Raw genomic sequence first — 15,276 nt, 5'->3', positions numbered from 1 at the left:
TCACTCAATCACTTTGGAGCTTTTTGTCCAGCCTGAGCTGGAAGCTACCCCGATGTCGCAAATAAATACCTTACTGCTTAAAGGTTTAAAATTCTGTCTCCAAACAGTTTTAATCTGCCTTTTTGGGTATCACCTGTGAAAAAGTTGCTCACAAACTTCTAAAAGAACTTCAACCGATCATTACTCTATACTTTTTAAAAGATTTCTATGTCCTTATAAGAGCCTCTTCTCTCTTTCAAGTTCTGCAGCATCATTTGCTACACCTCAGCACTTCCAGCTAACATTCCTCCATTAAACTTTCATAAGAAACTTTCATTACAATTCCCAAATACTTTAATGAACAGGAATCACATGCCAGACATAATAACCTAATAATTTTCATACCTTCAAAAGCAGGTGTGTAAGGTAATATGAACTTAAAAATCTAATAAACCCATGAAATCCAGTCTCTTTTTTCTGTTTTTTACAGCTTTATCTAAATTTGTTTTATTAGAAGAGGTGATATTGTAACTATAAGCACATGAGGTCCTGAATGAACTGTGGATGTAGCTACTGAAACCTCATAGACCTTCTGTTATTTGAGCTTCGGCTCTCACTTTCTCTGTATTTTTTTTCAGCTGGAAGTCAAATAGGCATCTTTTAGCCATACTCCTGAGATGGAACAGAAATTTCAGGTTCAGAGCCCAGGAACTATTTATATTTACCAGTTGTTGGTTTCATTAACCAAGAGATTGTTTTATGATAGATTTCTTTTCTCAAAGATAAAATATAGCAGAATTTTCTCAGAAACTACGTTTAAAACTGGGGTTCAGTAATACTGTGATAAGACCACAGTTGTGGTGCTTAGGTGTTTTAAACATGCTGCCCTGGCATGAGGAAACTGCCAAATATGATTATTACTCCCACCTCAGAAATAGGTGAATAGTGCCATGATCTCCAAACATCCTGACAGGATCTGCAGTGGATAAGAGTACAGCAATAGATTTAAGAGGTCTGACTCTAATGGAGGTGTAGATTAAGGGAGAGTCTCAGACCTCATAATAGATCTGCTGAGTTCCCAACACCACCAGCTGTGTTAGTAGACATGCAGATAGGCAACCTATCCTTAAACCCACTGCTTTCCAGCCCTGGCTATGTGTGCAACATGTCTCATGGTAATGTCTTATTTTCAGCAAGATCTAAGAAATTAGGATGGAGTTCTTTTTACATCCCTGATTCTTAAAAACCACTCATGGTAGGATTCATCTAGACAAACCACTGAAAATATGTTGGTTATCTTCCTGTAAAGTGCTGAAGGGAAACTTGGGTTGGAGGGAAATTCTGGCCCTGTTTTTCCTGATAGTATGTTTGAAAAAGAGCATGCTATAGATAGACCATAGCATTTATTTGAATTGGGGATAGCTTCTGAGAGTATATTGTAGTGAATAATTTCAAAAGCTAAGGTGTTTTCAGTTTCCATTAACAACTACAAAAATTCCCCTCAGTTTCATAATGTGTGAAAGTATATGTGATATGTATGCATAAGCATGGACATAAACCATATATATTTGTATACATATATACATAAAAAACTATTCTTACATATATAGTTAGAGATGCAGACTATCCAAAAGATATATAGGTACTTTATTTCATTCTATTCCTAAGTTTACAGCTCTTTTTTTCCTGCTCAGATAGTGCACCAAAATGATAGACGTTTCAGGAAACTAGCAATGAGTGAAGTATATCACTGCAGAGTATTCAAGTACAGCATTAAAGTACAGCATTTGAGATGGGCTAGAGTTACTTTCCCTGATAGTTGATTCGTTTTTAAAAGTAACTCCACAGAAAACCGCTCTTTTCCTCTAAGCGTTTTGTTTCTAATTTTGAGATCCTAGGCCAAAGTCAGTGGATTTGCATAACATAGTTAAATTACAATTTAGAACTTTATCAAGTAGTGTAATCATCTGATTTATCAATGTTATAAAAAGTGTTACTTACATGCAAACTGAAGAACAGCCTCTCTGCTAAGAATACTGCCAAATGTGTTCGTAGTTAAACACTGATACTGTCCAGAATCCTTCATTTCACTGGGGTTGTTGATGATCAAACTTCCTTCTATTAAACTGAAGCGATAATCACTTTCAATGTCGATTTCAGTTCCATTTCGAAGCCATCTAAGGAAAAAAGAAAAAAATAATTACCTGAGCATTCCATAGTGAAATGAAGGTATCAAGCTTAGTCTACAGAAATTTACAGTCCAGTTGTAATGGGGACAGCTACTTAAAGATACCCTCCTCAGGAAACCAATACCCTGGCAAAACTTTGGATGGAGACATTCCACAACACGTGTCTGACAAAAACTAAGTTTTCCTGAAAAAAAACACAAGCAAAACCAGATCTTCAGCTGTGAAGAGAAAAGATATTCTTTGTTTTGCCTATGCTGAATGAAAATAATGTCTTCTTTTTTTCCCTCTTTTTTATCTCCCAAAAATACTGATGTCCACAAAGGGTTCAGACTTGAAAACTGAATAGCAGATGCATTCTTTCTGTCAAAAATAGGGCGTTGACTGTGCCTACAATAATCAAAGTTTCAATTCATATTCTATCATTAAAACCCTAGGCCCAGCTGAGTTTAACAGTTAACAGAGCTGAGTCTGCACTGCATGAAAACAGGGAAACTTTTTTTCCCATTCTTTCAGCATTTGATCCTCTGGTCCCAAGAAACAGAGAAATCTCATATAAGTACAGAAGCCTGTAGAGCAAGGCCTGTGAAGAGGAGGGAGGTAGATTGATGTACATAGGCCATTATGAAAAAAAGGAGTTTTGGCAATGGACAAAGACAATATCCGCTGGATCAGTATACACAAAATTCAGAAAAGACTGGAACAGAAGAGACTGGAATTAGCTGGTGGATGGCCAAGGAAAATTCCTAGTAACTACTAGGTAAATGGAAACTAAGATCAAAAAAAGAGTCTGCAGAGGGAATGCTGAGTCTGGGAGGTGTTTGGGAGCGAAATAAGAAGCCTGAGCAGTAAAGACAAGAATGGGAGTAAAGATAGGATGGAAAAAGCCAGATTGTAGGAAACATGTCAGAAAGTATCACAACCAAGCCAAAACTTTGAATAATTCCAGAATAAACACCTATGTTTCTGAGGCTTCAGAAGTAACCTAAGAGTCTCATAATTTTTTGTTGCGCAAATGGGTTTACTTGTTAGGTTTCCCTCCTGTTCCAGACATTCTCTGCAAAAAGTCTGACCCCTCTCATTCATCTTGAAGACTGAAAAAGTAAATCATACAATAGTCTGTTGGCTGCAAGAGTAAAAATCTTGTGTGGTAGATTAATAGACTCCAACAGGCTGGAATAACCTTGTGTGTGTGTATGCAATATCTCAGTTAAAGAATAACACCCACATATGAAGACTTTTAGATTTGCTTTTGTGTCAAACTGTATAGAACATGAAATTCTTAGAAGACTGTAAAGAAGAGATAAAGAGTGTAAACAGACATGGTACAGTTATAATGCACAGGTATTTCCTTCATTACTAGTTCACGATGATTCTGCAACTTTAAAGTTGTCTCAGGAAATTTCCAGGAACTTCCAAAGGCTGGAAGAACTTGGCAACATTTAGACTCCAGAATGAAGTAACTTTAATGAAGCAAAATGATTATCAATTCACCCTATCTTGTTAACATTCATGGTGAATGAGGTACAGACAGCAGAATTCAGATGAAGTAACTCTGAATATTGCTTAATTCAAAGGTCAGAATTGTCAGCATTAAGATGAACTGTGAAACTGTTATTTGTACTGTCTTTTCATGATTGGTCTTCTGATTGCAGAGGATCTCTGCTTCATTTATAGTAAGAAATTAAAAACTATTGACAATTTCTTTGTGTTTTAAAGAATATTAGGGAAATATTGGTAGGATTCACTACATTTTTAAACAGATTCATACAATAAAGAGCTAAAAAGTAAAGGAATTTCAAATCTTCAACAATTTATTATTTAATATTTTAAATGAAATCATAATAAAAGCTGACTTTTTATACATATATTCTCGTATGTTATGTGTGAAACAAAAATACGAAAATAACTGATCTTGAAATGTCAATGTCTGTATTTCTCATCAAAGGGATCTCAGTTATGTTTTTTCTTGTACAGATCCGGACTTGTGATGTTAAAGTATGACTTGTAGAAATGCTATGCAAACACAATCAGGTTTTCTGAGGGAGTTATTCCCTAAACCAGTGCATCTAGATAAGTTCATGGCTGAAAATGAAAAAATTAAGAATGGTTATTTCAGGGTACAGCTTAGACAAGGGGAAACAAAGCTCTTTGCAAGGAAGAACAGCATCTGAAATGATGTGAGCATTCTCCATTCTGTTAAAATGAAGAAAAGTCCTAGAAAAATAAAAAATTTGTAAATAGGCTATGAGCACTATGCCTCAAATTATACAGACTGAGGAAACTGGTTAAAAAAAGGGAAAGAGAACTTAATATTGATTTTTATGAGTGCTTTGCATGTTCCTTTAATACAACTTTAAATAAATAACTTTATACTGTGCTTTCCTTTTGACTGAAAGTAATTCTTAGCAGCATAGGCCTCACAGCCCATGTCAATAAATATTTCCATTGTCCAGTGTAGCTGAACAGGGTCTTTGGTGATACGTAGATATCCCTTCTTCTCACTATTTCATATACCAAAAGTTGTGCAGTGGCATACACAAACCTTTGCCTCTCTACAGACCTTTTGAGGCTAAATTCTCTCTGCATCAGTCCTAGACAATAGTATATTCCCCACAGAGTAATTCGTATCTCTTTTCTCTTCCCCCGAACGGTAGTGTTCACATCAAATGTGGTACAGACAAGTGGCAGCAACAGAGGGAGAAGTTAAACTGTGCTGTTTGAATTAGGCCTTTCAGGTCAAAGCTCTCCTTGCAGGAACAGTTGTCAGGAAAATTTGTTTATGAGGCTGCTGACACCTATTAATCTCTGAAGAACTGAAGAAATTATTATAACAAAATCATAAAACAGCCCTAGTTGTAAGGGACCTTGAAAGAACATTTGGTCAAGGCTTTCATGGAAAATGGAGCCTAGATGAGATTATCAAACACCTTGTTCATTTGCATCTTGGAAACCTGCAGTGATTGGGGACTCTGCCGTGTCCCTGAGGACGTAAAAAAATTATTTCTTAAACTGAGATGAAACCTCTCTTGTATGAAACCTTGCTGCCCCTTATCTTCTCCGTGTGTCTCTTTATGAAGAGAGAACCCCTACACTCTTTGTAGCCACTCTTTAAATATGACAAAAATTCTGTATTTATTGATTGCATTCTGCTTGGAAAATGCAAAAAATGGTTGGATGAAGAAAGAAAGGAGATTGATTACATAGGTTCTCCAAAGACAAAATTTCTACAAGAATAATGGGTTTGTCTGGGAGACATGAACAAAGGGTTTCTCTCTCTTGGGGGCAGGGGGGGAATTTGAGCTTTTTCCCCGTGGTCACATGCTGTGTTAATGGACTGATACTGTTTTACAGTGTGTGGAACTAATTTTTTTTTTTTTTTAATCAACTAATCTCCAGCATGTAATAAAAATTACACAAGGAATGTCAACAAAGAAGAGTGCAAGGTAGTAGTGAGGAACTCATGTTATTCCAATTTGAAGAATTTCTGGCCACTCATTCCTAATCCCATGTTACATGTTTTAGTCATGACTGTGCTGTTTGGGGAGGTTGTGTCATGCATCAGATCCATTTAATGAGTCACTTCTGTTGTAAACAGGCAGACTGAGTGCTGTTTTGGTGGGGATATTTAAGGATGGTACTGCTTTTGAATCTCTTCCAGTTACAGAAATACAAGTGTTGTGATTCAAATAACTCTAAGGAGAATTCATCCAGAACTCTGAAGAATCCACAAGTCAAATAAATGTAAAAGGCAAAAGATAAAATGCGTGAATTGATGGTTGCCACCTATGATAAAACACAACAATAAGAGTCCTTTTATTCCCTTCGTAATTGAAGAATGAATCTATGAGAAAAGATAAAGGGTATATGGACAAAAATAGCCAAGTATATGTTCCCCCCACCGTCTTACATCAATTGGAATTTGCATAAAATACAAATCAGAGTCAGATATAACAAATGGATAAGGTGATCTGCAACATAGTGTTTCCACCTGTAAGTGGGGCACCATTAATAAACTGGACTCTTAGGCTCACAGGTGTGTCATAACAGGTCTTTCTAGGATAAGTGTGGGATAGGAGTATGTAAGGAAAAATAAGCAACAGGCAATGGTTACAAAGGAATAAAATTCTAGGCTTGTGAGTGAAAAGACATGAGATTTGTCTCAGTTTTAGTATCTTGCAGTGCATAATCATGTCATTTAATCTACCTGTTCTTTGCTGCGTTCCCTATAAAATGGGATAATATTTTGCAGCTTTATAGATGATTAGGAAAAAAACTCCAACAAACAATTAAAGATTTTGATCTTGTCAGTTGGTACAGACACAAGTCAATAAAGTGGACAAAAGGAGTCCCTCCCCATGGATAGATAGGATGAAGAGAGCATATAATTTGAAACTTCATGTATTGCTTTGTCTTTAATCACTACCACTTGGGCTTCTTGTTTATTCAGGATCAGAAAAAAAATGTTCAATCAGGAAAACCATTGTCAAGGAGCTGTTTCTGTTCTGTTGCTCTCCAAAGTACACTGATTCTCACAGCAGGATTGCAATGGCTAACATTCTGAAAAATAATTTAAAAAAAAATTTCTAAACCAGATACCTGTATGTGGGAGTAGGGTTTCCACGAGCTTGACAATTGAGAGACACTTTCTTTTCTTCAGAATCAGTTGGAAAAATAATATCATCTGGCTCTTGTACAAACACTGGCCCATAATCCACACTTTCTGTGAAAAAAAGAAATACTACAGTTTAGGAAACCTGAAAAACATATAAATACATTATAGCTTTTATAGTGTGAGATTAAAGTATCCAAAATTATGTTTGTTTTTAAGAGGCTGATATTCCATTTTTTTAGATGCTGTATTAGAAAGCAATATTTAAAAGAAAAAAAAATAAATACTATTAAGTGAAAAATAAAATACATAGTATGGTTTAAGTGTTTATTATGCCTTAGAATGGCTTTCTCATTACGTCTGCAGTCTCGTGAGAAGCTCAAGAGAATTAAGAGGAGTTAACTCTGTTTATAGAGAGCAAGGTAAACAAAAATTTTCCTGCTGCTTGTAGCAGCTTATCTCACAGAAAAGTAATACACACTTTTTCCCTTTATGTCAAGGAGTTGCTAAGAAAAATCACTTGGAAAATTAATGGCAGCAACTGGTGGCTATTATTAAATAATATATAGCTAAATCTGACATTTAATTTTCCTCAACTGTCTTCCCTAATTTTGGCATGTACCTATATCTTGATAAGAACTTACATTTCTGAACTAGAAATGCTGGATAGACCCATAGAATCCATCTATGATTCCAATTCATTCTGATTGTGAAGTGAGAAGTATAAATCTTCAGAAAAGTGAAAGGTTGCAAGCAGAGCAATCCTGATCACATAGTTCTGAATAACGAAAATTCTCACTAAGCACCAGAAGTCTGTAGAATTTCAATAATTTTAGACTTACTCCAGACTCTTGGATGATTTAATCCCACAGTGCTCTTCATATTTAGGGCACTATCCAAGTGATTTTAGTATGGAGAGAAAGTTACATTTCCCTACTACTTGCACTGAAACATAAGGGAGCAGGGTTTTCTCTGTCATTTTTCTGGTTTTATGTGTTCATGTCATAGATGTCCTCCAGTTCATACTGAGGACAGTATGACACATGAAACAATTTATAACATCTTGCTATATTTTTCCAACCAGCCTGAAGTAAAAAAGGTACACCTGAACACTTGGGGTTTTAGTCACTGACTTACAAAAATTATTTACTGCAATGTTATACCAACTCCACACAACTTCAACCACATGTTATGGTTTCACAGTTTTGGGAACTAAAACTTTTTGTGTTCAGCTAACTTTTTCAGAAAAGCTGGGTAGACAGGGAAAGAGAATATGAATCTTGGTACAGAGAAGAAAATCTTGAGGTCTGAAAAAGGATGAGAAACATGGGGAACATTGGTCATAGTATGCTGATTTTGAGATGCAAATTTCCATCTTTAAATTCTTACATTTGGGGTTTCTCAATTGTCTTCTAATACAGAAAAGACCACATAAAACCCCATTATGCTATTCAACCTTTCTTTTTAGTGATGACACACTTATTATGCACTTAGTTCTTGTCTTTTTACACTACTATTCAAATGCAGATTTTCAAAACACCTTTAGTTTCATGTGTGCATACTTCTACTGAAATAGATTCAAATAATTAGGCTGACAGTTTGTGAAGTCAGCAAATAAAAGCAGCAGCAAATAGTAGTTTCTGTTTTCCAGTTTATTAACCTTATTTGTAGGACTGTGTTAAGAAGTGTGGATTGCTGTTTTGCATATGTACATTACCGTGTAGGTACATTACTTCAGTAGGGTTTATTGGCAGAAATATATTTTCGGGAAAAAATATCTACATTATTTTAAAAAATCAAAACAACCACAACAAGTGATTTCTGATATGTGCTTATATTACTGAAGTTGAGATTAACTCAGTTATTAAATTTTGAGCAGTGCAGTTGAAAATATCACAGGGGCAATGGATGTAGCTGGCAAAACTTATTTTAAGAGCCAGGAAAATGTGAATACAAAAACATTGTATGAATTGTTTCTTATAATTTGCCTACCTGCTTCTTACATTGCACAAAAGAAAATACTAATGAATATAGGTGTAAATAATCAGAATTTACATCGAGCTAGAGCTTAGCAAAACCAAGGTTTAATTAATGATAGCAAATCTAAATCACAGGTTTAGATTTAAGTGTTATTCATGCAGATTAGTAGGCATATAGATAGGGAATATATTAATGAAGACTAATGATTTGATCTCCTCTCTAGGAGAGAGGAGATCAAAGTCTAGGACTACTGAAAAGAAAAGATCATGGTGTTACTAGCAGTACAGGTGTTACTTCTACCTGTATGTTTTGAAACAGTGGTACTGCATTCCACTTTTCTTTTAAAAAAATAAACTCTAAACTCTTTAGATGGAAGCTTGTGTTCTTAATCGTAGTGGCCAAATGGACGCTTGTGCTGTGTGAACTGAGAAGATCAGATTTTACTTCTGCCTACAGTGAAGGAAAAGGTAACAGAGAAAGTTCAGTGCATGCAAGCCATGTTTCTAAAAGATGTAGTTAGCTGCTTATCTGTATTTCAAATGGAGTGTGAAATACTGGCAGAGATTATTTGGAATAATATAAGTAGTAGAATAATTGAAGTAACATAATAATGAATGAGTCCTGTCTGCCAGTTTCACAAATACCCATAGGACATTGTACTATAAGACAGCTCACACAAAGACAGGAGCCAACCATGGCACACTCTTGTCCCCTTTCTCAGCCACTCAGACAGAGATTTTTGCAGTTTTTGACAAAGACATTGACCTAAAGACCAGGAAGAACATCCAGCCCCAGTCTACAACACACGGTGGTCCCACAGACAGCTGGAAACTTCCCTCAAACCATGGACAGTGGAGTCACCCAAGCCCTCTGTCTGAGCTTGAAATAAAATGTTCTGATTCATGAACCATTGACTGGTTCGTCTGCTTTGTATGGTCTTTCAGGGGAAATAGCCCAGACCTTCTCCTTATTGCCCTTATTTTCTTATTCTATTTAATTTATATATCATTGTATATGTGGATATATAAGCTATACATATACTTACACACATACATATATTTTAATACACATGTATGTTTTCTGATGCCTTCAAGGATCCAAAGGCATCAGGTTTCTTTGTACCCATGTTTTAGCTAACTGTGGCCCATGCTCTTAAACCACATAGTCCTATGTGAGTGTGCCTTGCAGGATTTGAGATCCACATCTTGGTTTTTCTTTCTAACTTAAGCAAGAGCATAACGCAATATGACTATTTGACATACATATTAGCATATGTATGTTTCAATTTACTATTTTAACTTCTCAAGGGGAATATTTCTCTTCCTGACACAGGCTTTTATTAAATAAGATACAGAAGACCGGTTGCTTTAAGTGCTCTCTTATTTAAGACCAGTGAGTCTTTGGATTACTGGTGTACACTGCAACCAACCAGTGGAATACCTAGTTTGTGGTCTCCTTACAAGGCTTAAGTTGCCATCTTCAATCTAGGCAATCAAAAGCACTACACACTGTTGTTAGGATTTACCATTTAAACTGGTATTGTCCAGAAAGGCAAGGATAAGGAAAACATTCAGAACATTAGTAAAACTTCTCTTTTAAATTCTAGAATATTATTGAAAGCAAGGCTCAAATATTCTTTTAGTACCAGTGTTCTACTTACAGCACTTTCCTACTTAAAAAATACTGGATTATATGACTTCTTAGTATCAAGCATTTAAATCCTCATGGGAATGAAAACTGGAATCTGTGTGTCTTGCTATTTGGACAGTTGCCAAAATGTGGTTTCTCTCTCTTACCTACAGACATACTTTTTTTTCTCACCCTCAACTACTGATGGAAAAAAAATCAGATGCTCTTTAGTTCTTGCTGAGCAATACTGATACTATGAGAACAAGCTGCATGCAGATGAGAATTAAGTTTCCTATACTTTCAATTCTACAGCAACTGAAATAATGTCATTCCTCAACAGTCAGCTTTCTTGCTGTCATTCTTGATATAATTCCAGGTCAATAAATACAGCATGAAAAGGAATTAATTCCTGGAACCTTGGCAACACAGAGGTGAGCAGGAAAGAAATATGTCCCTGTTCAAACACCTTCACTGAAGCTGCATTGGCAGTATTATTTTTAGTGTCTGATAATTCTATGTGTTGTACTTCTAAAGAACAAAAGAAATGAGGTTATTGTAAATGTTTTCTTAAATAATATTTCTACAATATAATAGTCTGCAGAAGGAGAAGGTGTAGCAAATTGTACACTGCATTGGGCACATGCATCAAATGTCATTATTATAGTTGAACCCTGTCTGCAATGCAACAGTACCATTAAAGCCATATGACTGGCCTAAATAGTCTTTTTGGTGCCATCTTCTCAGTCTGAGCTACCGGTGGGAAGAAACAGCGGACAAGTTATGTGAAGGAATATGCTCAGGCAGCCTGTGAATATGGGGGAAGGAAGTATTCCTTCAGGTCTTCTCACCTTCATCTACTCATGTCTCTTTAGAAGCACTTTTTTACTGCTGGTGATAGTAATGGCAGGTGACTTTGCTAATCCCTTTGAAGGTGGACTAGACAGATCTTCAGATCAAACACTTATTTTCAGCTGTTATTCTGATACACTGACAAAATATGTCCAAACAGCAGTTGGAACAAGGGTGATAGTAGTTCTTCTTTGAAAGCAGAGTAACTCAGAAAAATGAAAAAAAAACAAAACAAAACAAAACAAGTTTTTACAGGATCAGGAAAAAAATGTTTTCTTATTGTTTTATTTTTTTTCCCACTACGTTTCAAATGCTTATTGTAGATGGAAGAATTTTGTGGAGATGGAAGAATTTTCTAAAGAGAAGCTACAAAAGATGATGTAAAATGATAGAACTTCTAAAGCAGCCTAAAATGAAGGATCATTAACAGATCTTTCATCCTAAAATACACAATGGATTCTACATACAGGCCCTACCCAGAAAAGTACCTACTTGATACGTCACAGAACAAATCCAATGATCTGTCACTCCTAGGTATTTTATATATATATATATATATATATATATATATATATATAGGTACTGGATACATTAAGAAAGTTGAAGGAGTTATTGATAAGGCTACATACGCTGCTGAAATATGCATATAATAAGAATTAATTAAAGTAAACCAGTGCTGTTTTATCTCAAATTGGTCCTACAAAGTGAAAGAAACTTTTTGATAAAGGTTCATCACATTTTAGTGCTACTCACTATCAATCTTGCTTTTGAATTTCCTTTTTTTACCTTTGTTTCCAATTTATGCCTGTGGAGTTGTATGCACTCCACATGATCTAACAGATCTTCTGATTAGCCTTTGTTATCATGGAAACAGACAGTTTAACCTGTTCAGTATATTCAGAAAATATTTTAGATGTATAGTCACCCTGATTTCAAAGAAAACATACTGCTTTCTTCAACTAGAAGCTAGAAACTATCTTTTTTCAAACACCAAAGAAAAGTATTAACTTCAGTGCCAATATTTATTTTACAACTAGGTTCTATAATATAATCCTTCACTCAACACCTAAGAAATAATTACTATACATTTTAATATCATATGTCAAAATATAAAGTTTCCTTTAATATAACGAAAAAGAAACTCATGAATACATCATGACAAAATATGTTCCAATGATTATTCTGTGTTTAATGAATTTTAACATTAATAAAGGTGGCTGAAATTTACAATAATTGTTTTGCATACATAGAAGCAGACATATATTTGTAATGTATGCATTTCAAAAATACATTTTAATCTCTAAACTATGTTTCTGTAAGTTAAAAGTTAAGAAACTTTGAGGAGACTCCTTTTGAAGTAAGTTCAGGCATATATACATGCCTCAAGGTATGTACATTGATTCTAGTATGCTGCATGCTGCAGTAGTGTACAGTACATGCATAATTAAGTTTACACTGCAAAGGAGACTAAATTATTTTCTCGTATTTTCAGTTTTATCTTTTCTGAAACATTTTTATTTGTGTACTAAGCAAGAAAATATGTGTTTTTCCTGTTGCTTGAAATGCTTTCTCTATTCTGTGGTCTGAAACAAATAAATCTGTTTTAAACTTACTTTACAATACATAAACCTCATGCCACATGAATTAATGTTGCCAAATATTTTTAACAATGGAAAAAAATTTAGTAGTTTGTGGTTTTGATTCAGACCAGTAAATGCTGAATCTGGCAGATAGTAGCAAATCAGGAATTTTCATTCAACAAAAATTAGATTTGGACCTTACATATCTTGGGGTACATTTATTCAAACATAGATGTGACACAAACCCTCTTTTTATTTTCTTCTAAAATATATCAAACCAGAGATGAAAGGAAAAAAAAAAAGAGTCCTTGTTCAAGGTTAAGTTCAATTCCAGCAATTCTATAAGTTTTTGGAACAGCAAGAAAATGTAAGAGTTTGCAGTTTTATGATTCTTCAAGACTGTTTAATGAATAATTCATACTTTCTATTCACACTTTTTAGTCATGACTTTACACATTGATACATAGCTTAAAGAGAAAGGCTGCATTACCTTAACTGGATGTTTACGCCAAATAATCCAAGATAGTTTAAATTCAGCAGTGAGCCAAAGCACAGGTCTTTTAATATATCAGGAAACACATGTTGAATCGAGAGTGCAAACAAAATAGTATAAAGTCATTATAAAAGAACCTTTCTTAAAAGCCCTGACAGGTGTCTGAGTATGTCTGCTGGGAAATCAATTGAGAAGTCACTTGAGAACTTGTATAATTAAGCAGTTAATAAAAGTATTTTTGGGGGTTTTCTTTGGCAAACTTGACTCCTGAATTTATGCCATATATTAGATGTTTTAATAATGCAAATTCTCTCTTGTAATAACATGTTTCCTCCCTCCTAAAAATGTCCTCTCACTTGAAGCAGTGATCTTTCATTACCATATACGTGCACAGGATGCTGTAGCATTTCCTTATTTAGGAAGCTCTGGTGCATAAACGTGACCACTTAACTTTATCATCACATAGCAGTTGTAGGACAATAACTAGAATATCTTTCCTTCAAGAACTCTAAAAACTTAAAAGAAAACCAAGCCAACACCTTGAGACCAAATCAAAATCAAGAAATTTAACAGTATAAATAAGTGTAATGCCAGATGTTTGAGGTAGTGATTTATTTCTGGTTTTTAAATACCAAAGATATTAATTCAGATATAAAGGTATTAACAGAGCTAAGAGGTTTAGAAATAAGTTGCATTCAGCTGCCACAGCAAATGTATTCTTGTCCTCTCAGATGATTAAATTATCCTAGCTGGACTTCTGCCACATCTGAAGTATGCTGGTCTTTTCTAAGTCCTGTTCCATATCACTGCTTGTGCCACACAGCTGCTTCACATAATCAAGGGCTTTTAAAACATTATTCAGGTGACTTGGGTTTACCTGTTTCTGCAACTGTCTACACAGCTCGATGTACCAAGACCTATAAGTGGTGGAATAACTCTTCTAGGACTATTTTATGTAGCCTTGAGCAGAAATAGGTTCCTCTCTTCTGAGTCAAGTACTCTATTCGTTGGCTCTTTTATAATTTTGTCTCCAGCCAGTGGTTTTTCATTTCCTTCTAAAAATGGAAGAGGTTCAACTGCAGGGTTGGAATGTGGCCTCTACACTGTAAGAGTCATGATTGCTGACATATATCATAGGTCCTACCTGTGGTAGGATGATCATACCTGAGGTATGATTTCACCATGATTACTGGAGATGCCAAGGATTTCTGGTTCTAGCTTGTACTATATTATTCATATAGTCTGTATTTTTTGCTTTCTCCTTCAGTCTCTAGACATTCATGCTGTAAAATATTAAGATAATAAATTATGGTTCTAATACTGGACTTCGATTTTAACCTGTCCAGATCAGGTTTTCTGTGAGGAGTTAACAGTGTCTGGTGAATGGTCAATAACTGAGTTCAATCTAGTCACTGTTTAAAAGAATATTGCAGAGAAAGGACAAATGTAGAAACATACCTCAATTCTAGAAATGTTACCAAACAGAATTTATCTACTTACTTGATTCAAATTGTTTCCTTTCTAGGTCAATCTTAATTCAGGGAACATATTTATGCCTGTATATAAGCCATTTTTCTATACTAAACCACATGCACACACCATTAACTTTCCATTCACGCAAGACACTTTCCAGTGAGAAAGACTTTGCTGAAAGGAGCAGTAACCTGTTATTACACTCATGATACTGTGTGACTGTCGTTGAACTATATATTATTACTCACAATTCTTTTCTCTGTTACCTCCTTAGACTAAATGTTTATACGCTCTCTAACCTCTTCCTCCCTTCCTCCCTTCCTTCCTTCCCTTACCTTCCTCCCTCTCCTTCCCTCTGTTTCTTTATGTTTTTCTACCTTCTTTTGACTGTAATTCAGATAAATGTTATCACTAAAGAAATGGTATCAGAAATATGGCTTTTTAAAATGTAACCAGACACGAGAAAATGTCTGTTGTTACAATGAATTATTTCAT

General features: G+C 35.0%; 1 protein-coding gene across 1 annotated transcript in view; it reads right to left on the bottom strand.

Moving 5' to 3' along the window:
- CNTN5 (contactin 5) overlaps positions 1-15,276 on the bottom strand; it is a 590,743-nt gene that overhangs the window by 202,222 nt on the left and 373,245 nt on the right. The window contains 2 exon segments of the mRNA XM_050333940.1: positions 1,981-2,156; positions 6,765-6,888. Coding sequence (XP_050189897.1) covers positions 1,981-2,156; positions 6,765-6,888 — 300 coding nt within the window.

Source organism: Myiozetetes cayanensis, unplaced genomic scaffold, assembly GCF_022539395.1.
Source record: "Myiozetetes cayanensis isolate MyiCay16 unplaced genomic scaffold, myiCay2020 scf5-8, whole genome shotgun sequence".
Classification (NCBI taxonomy): Eukaryota; Metazoa; Chordata; class Aves; order Passeriformes; family Tyrannidae; genus Myiozetetes; species Myiozetetes cayanensis.
The sequence above is the reverse complement of the archived record's forward strand: the minus strand, read 5'-3'. Positions and strand labels throughout refer to the sequence as shown.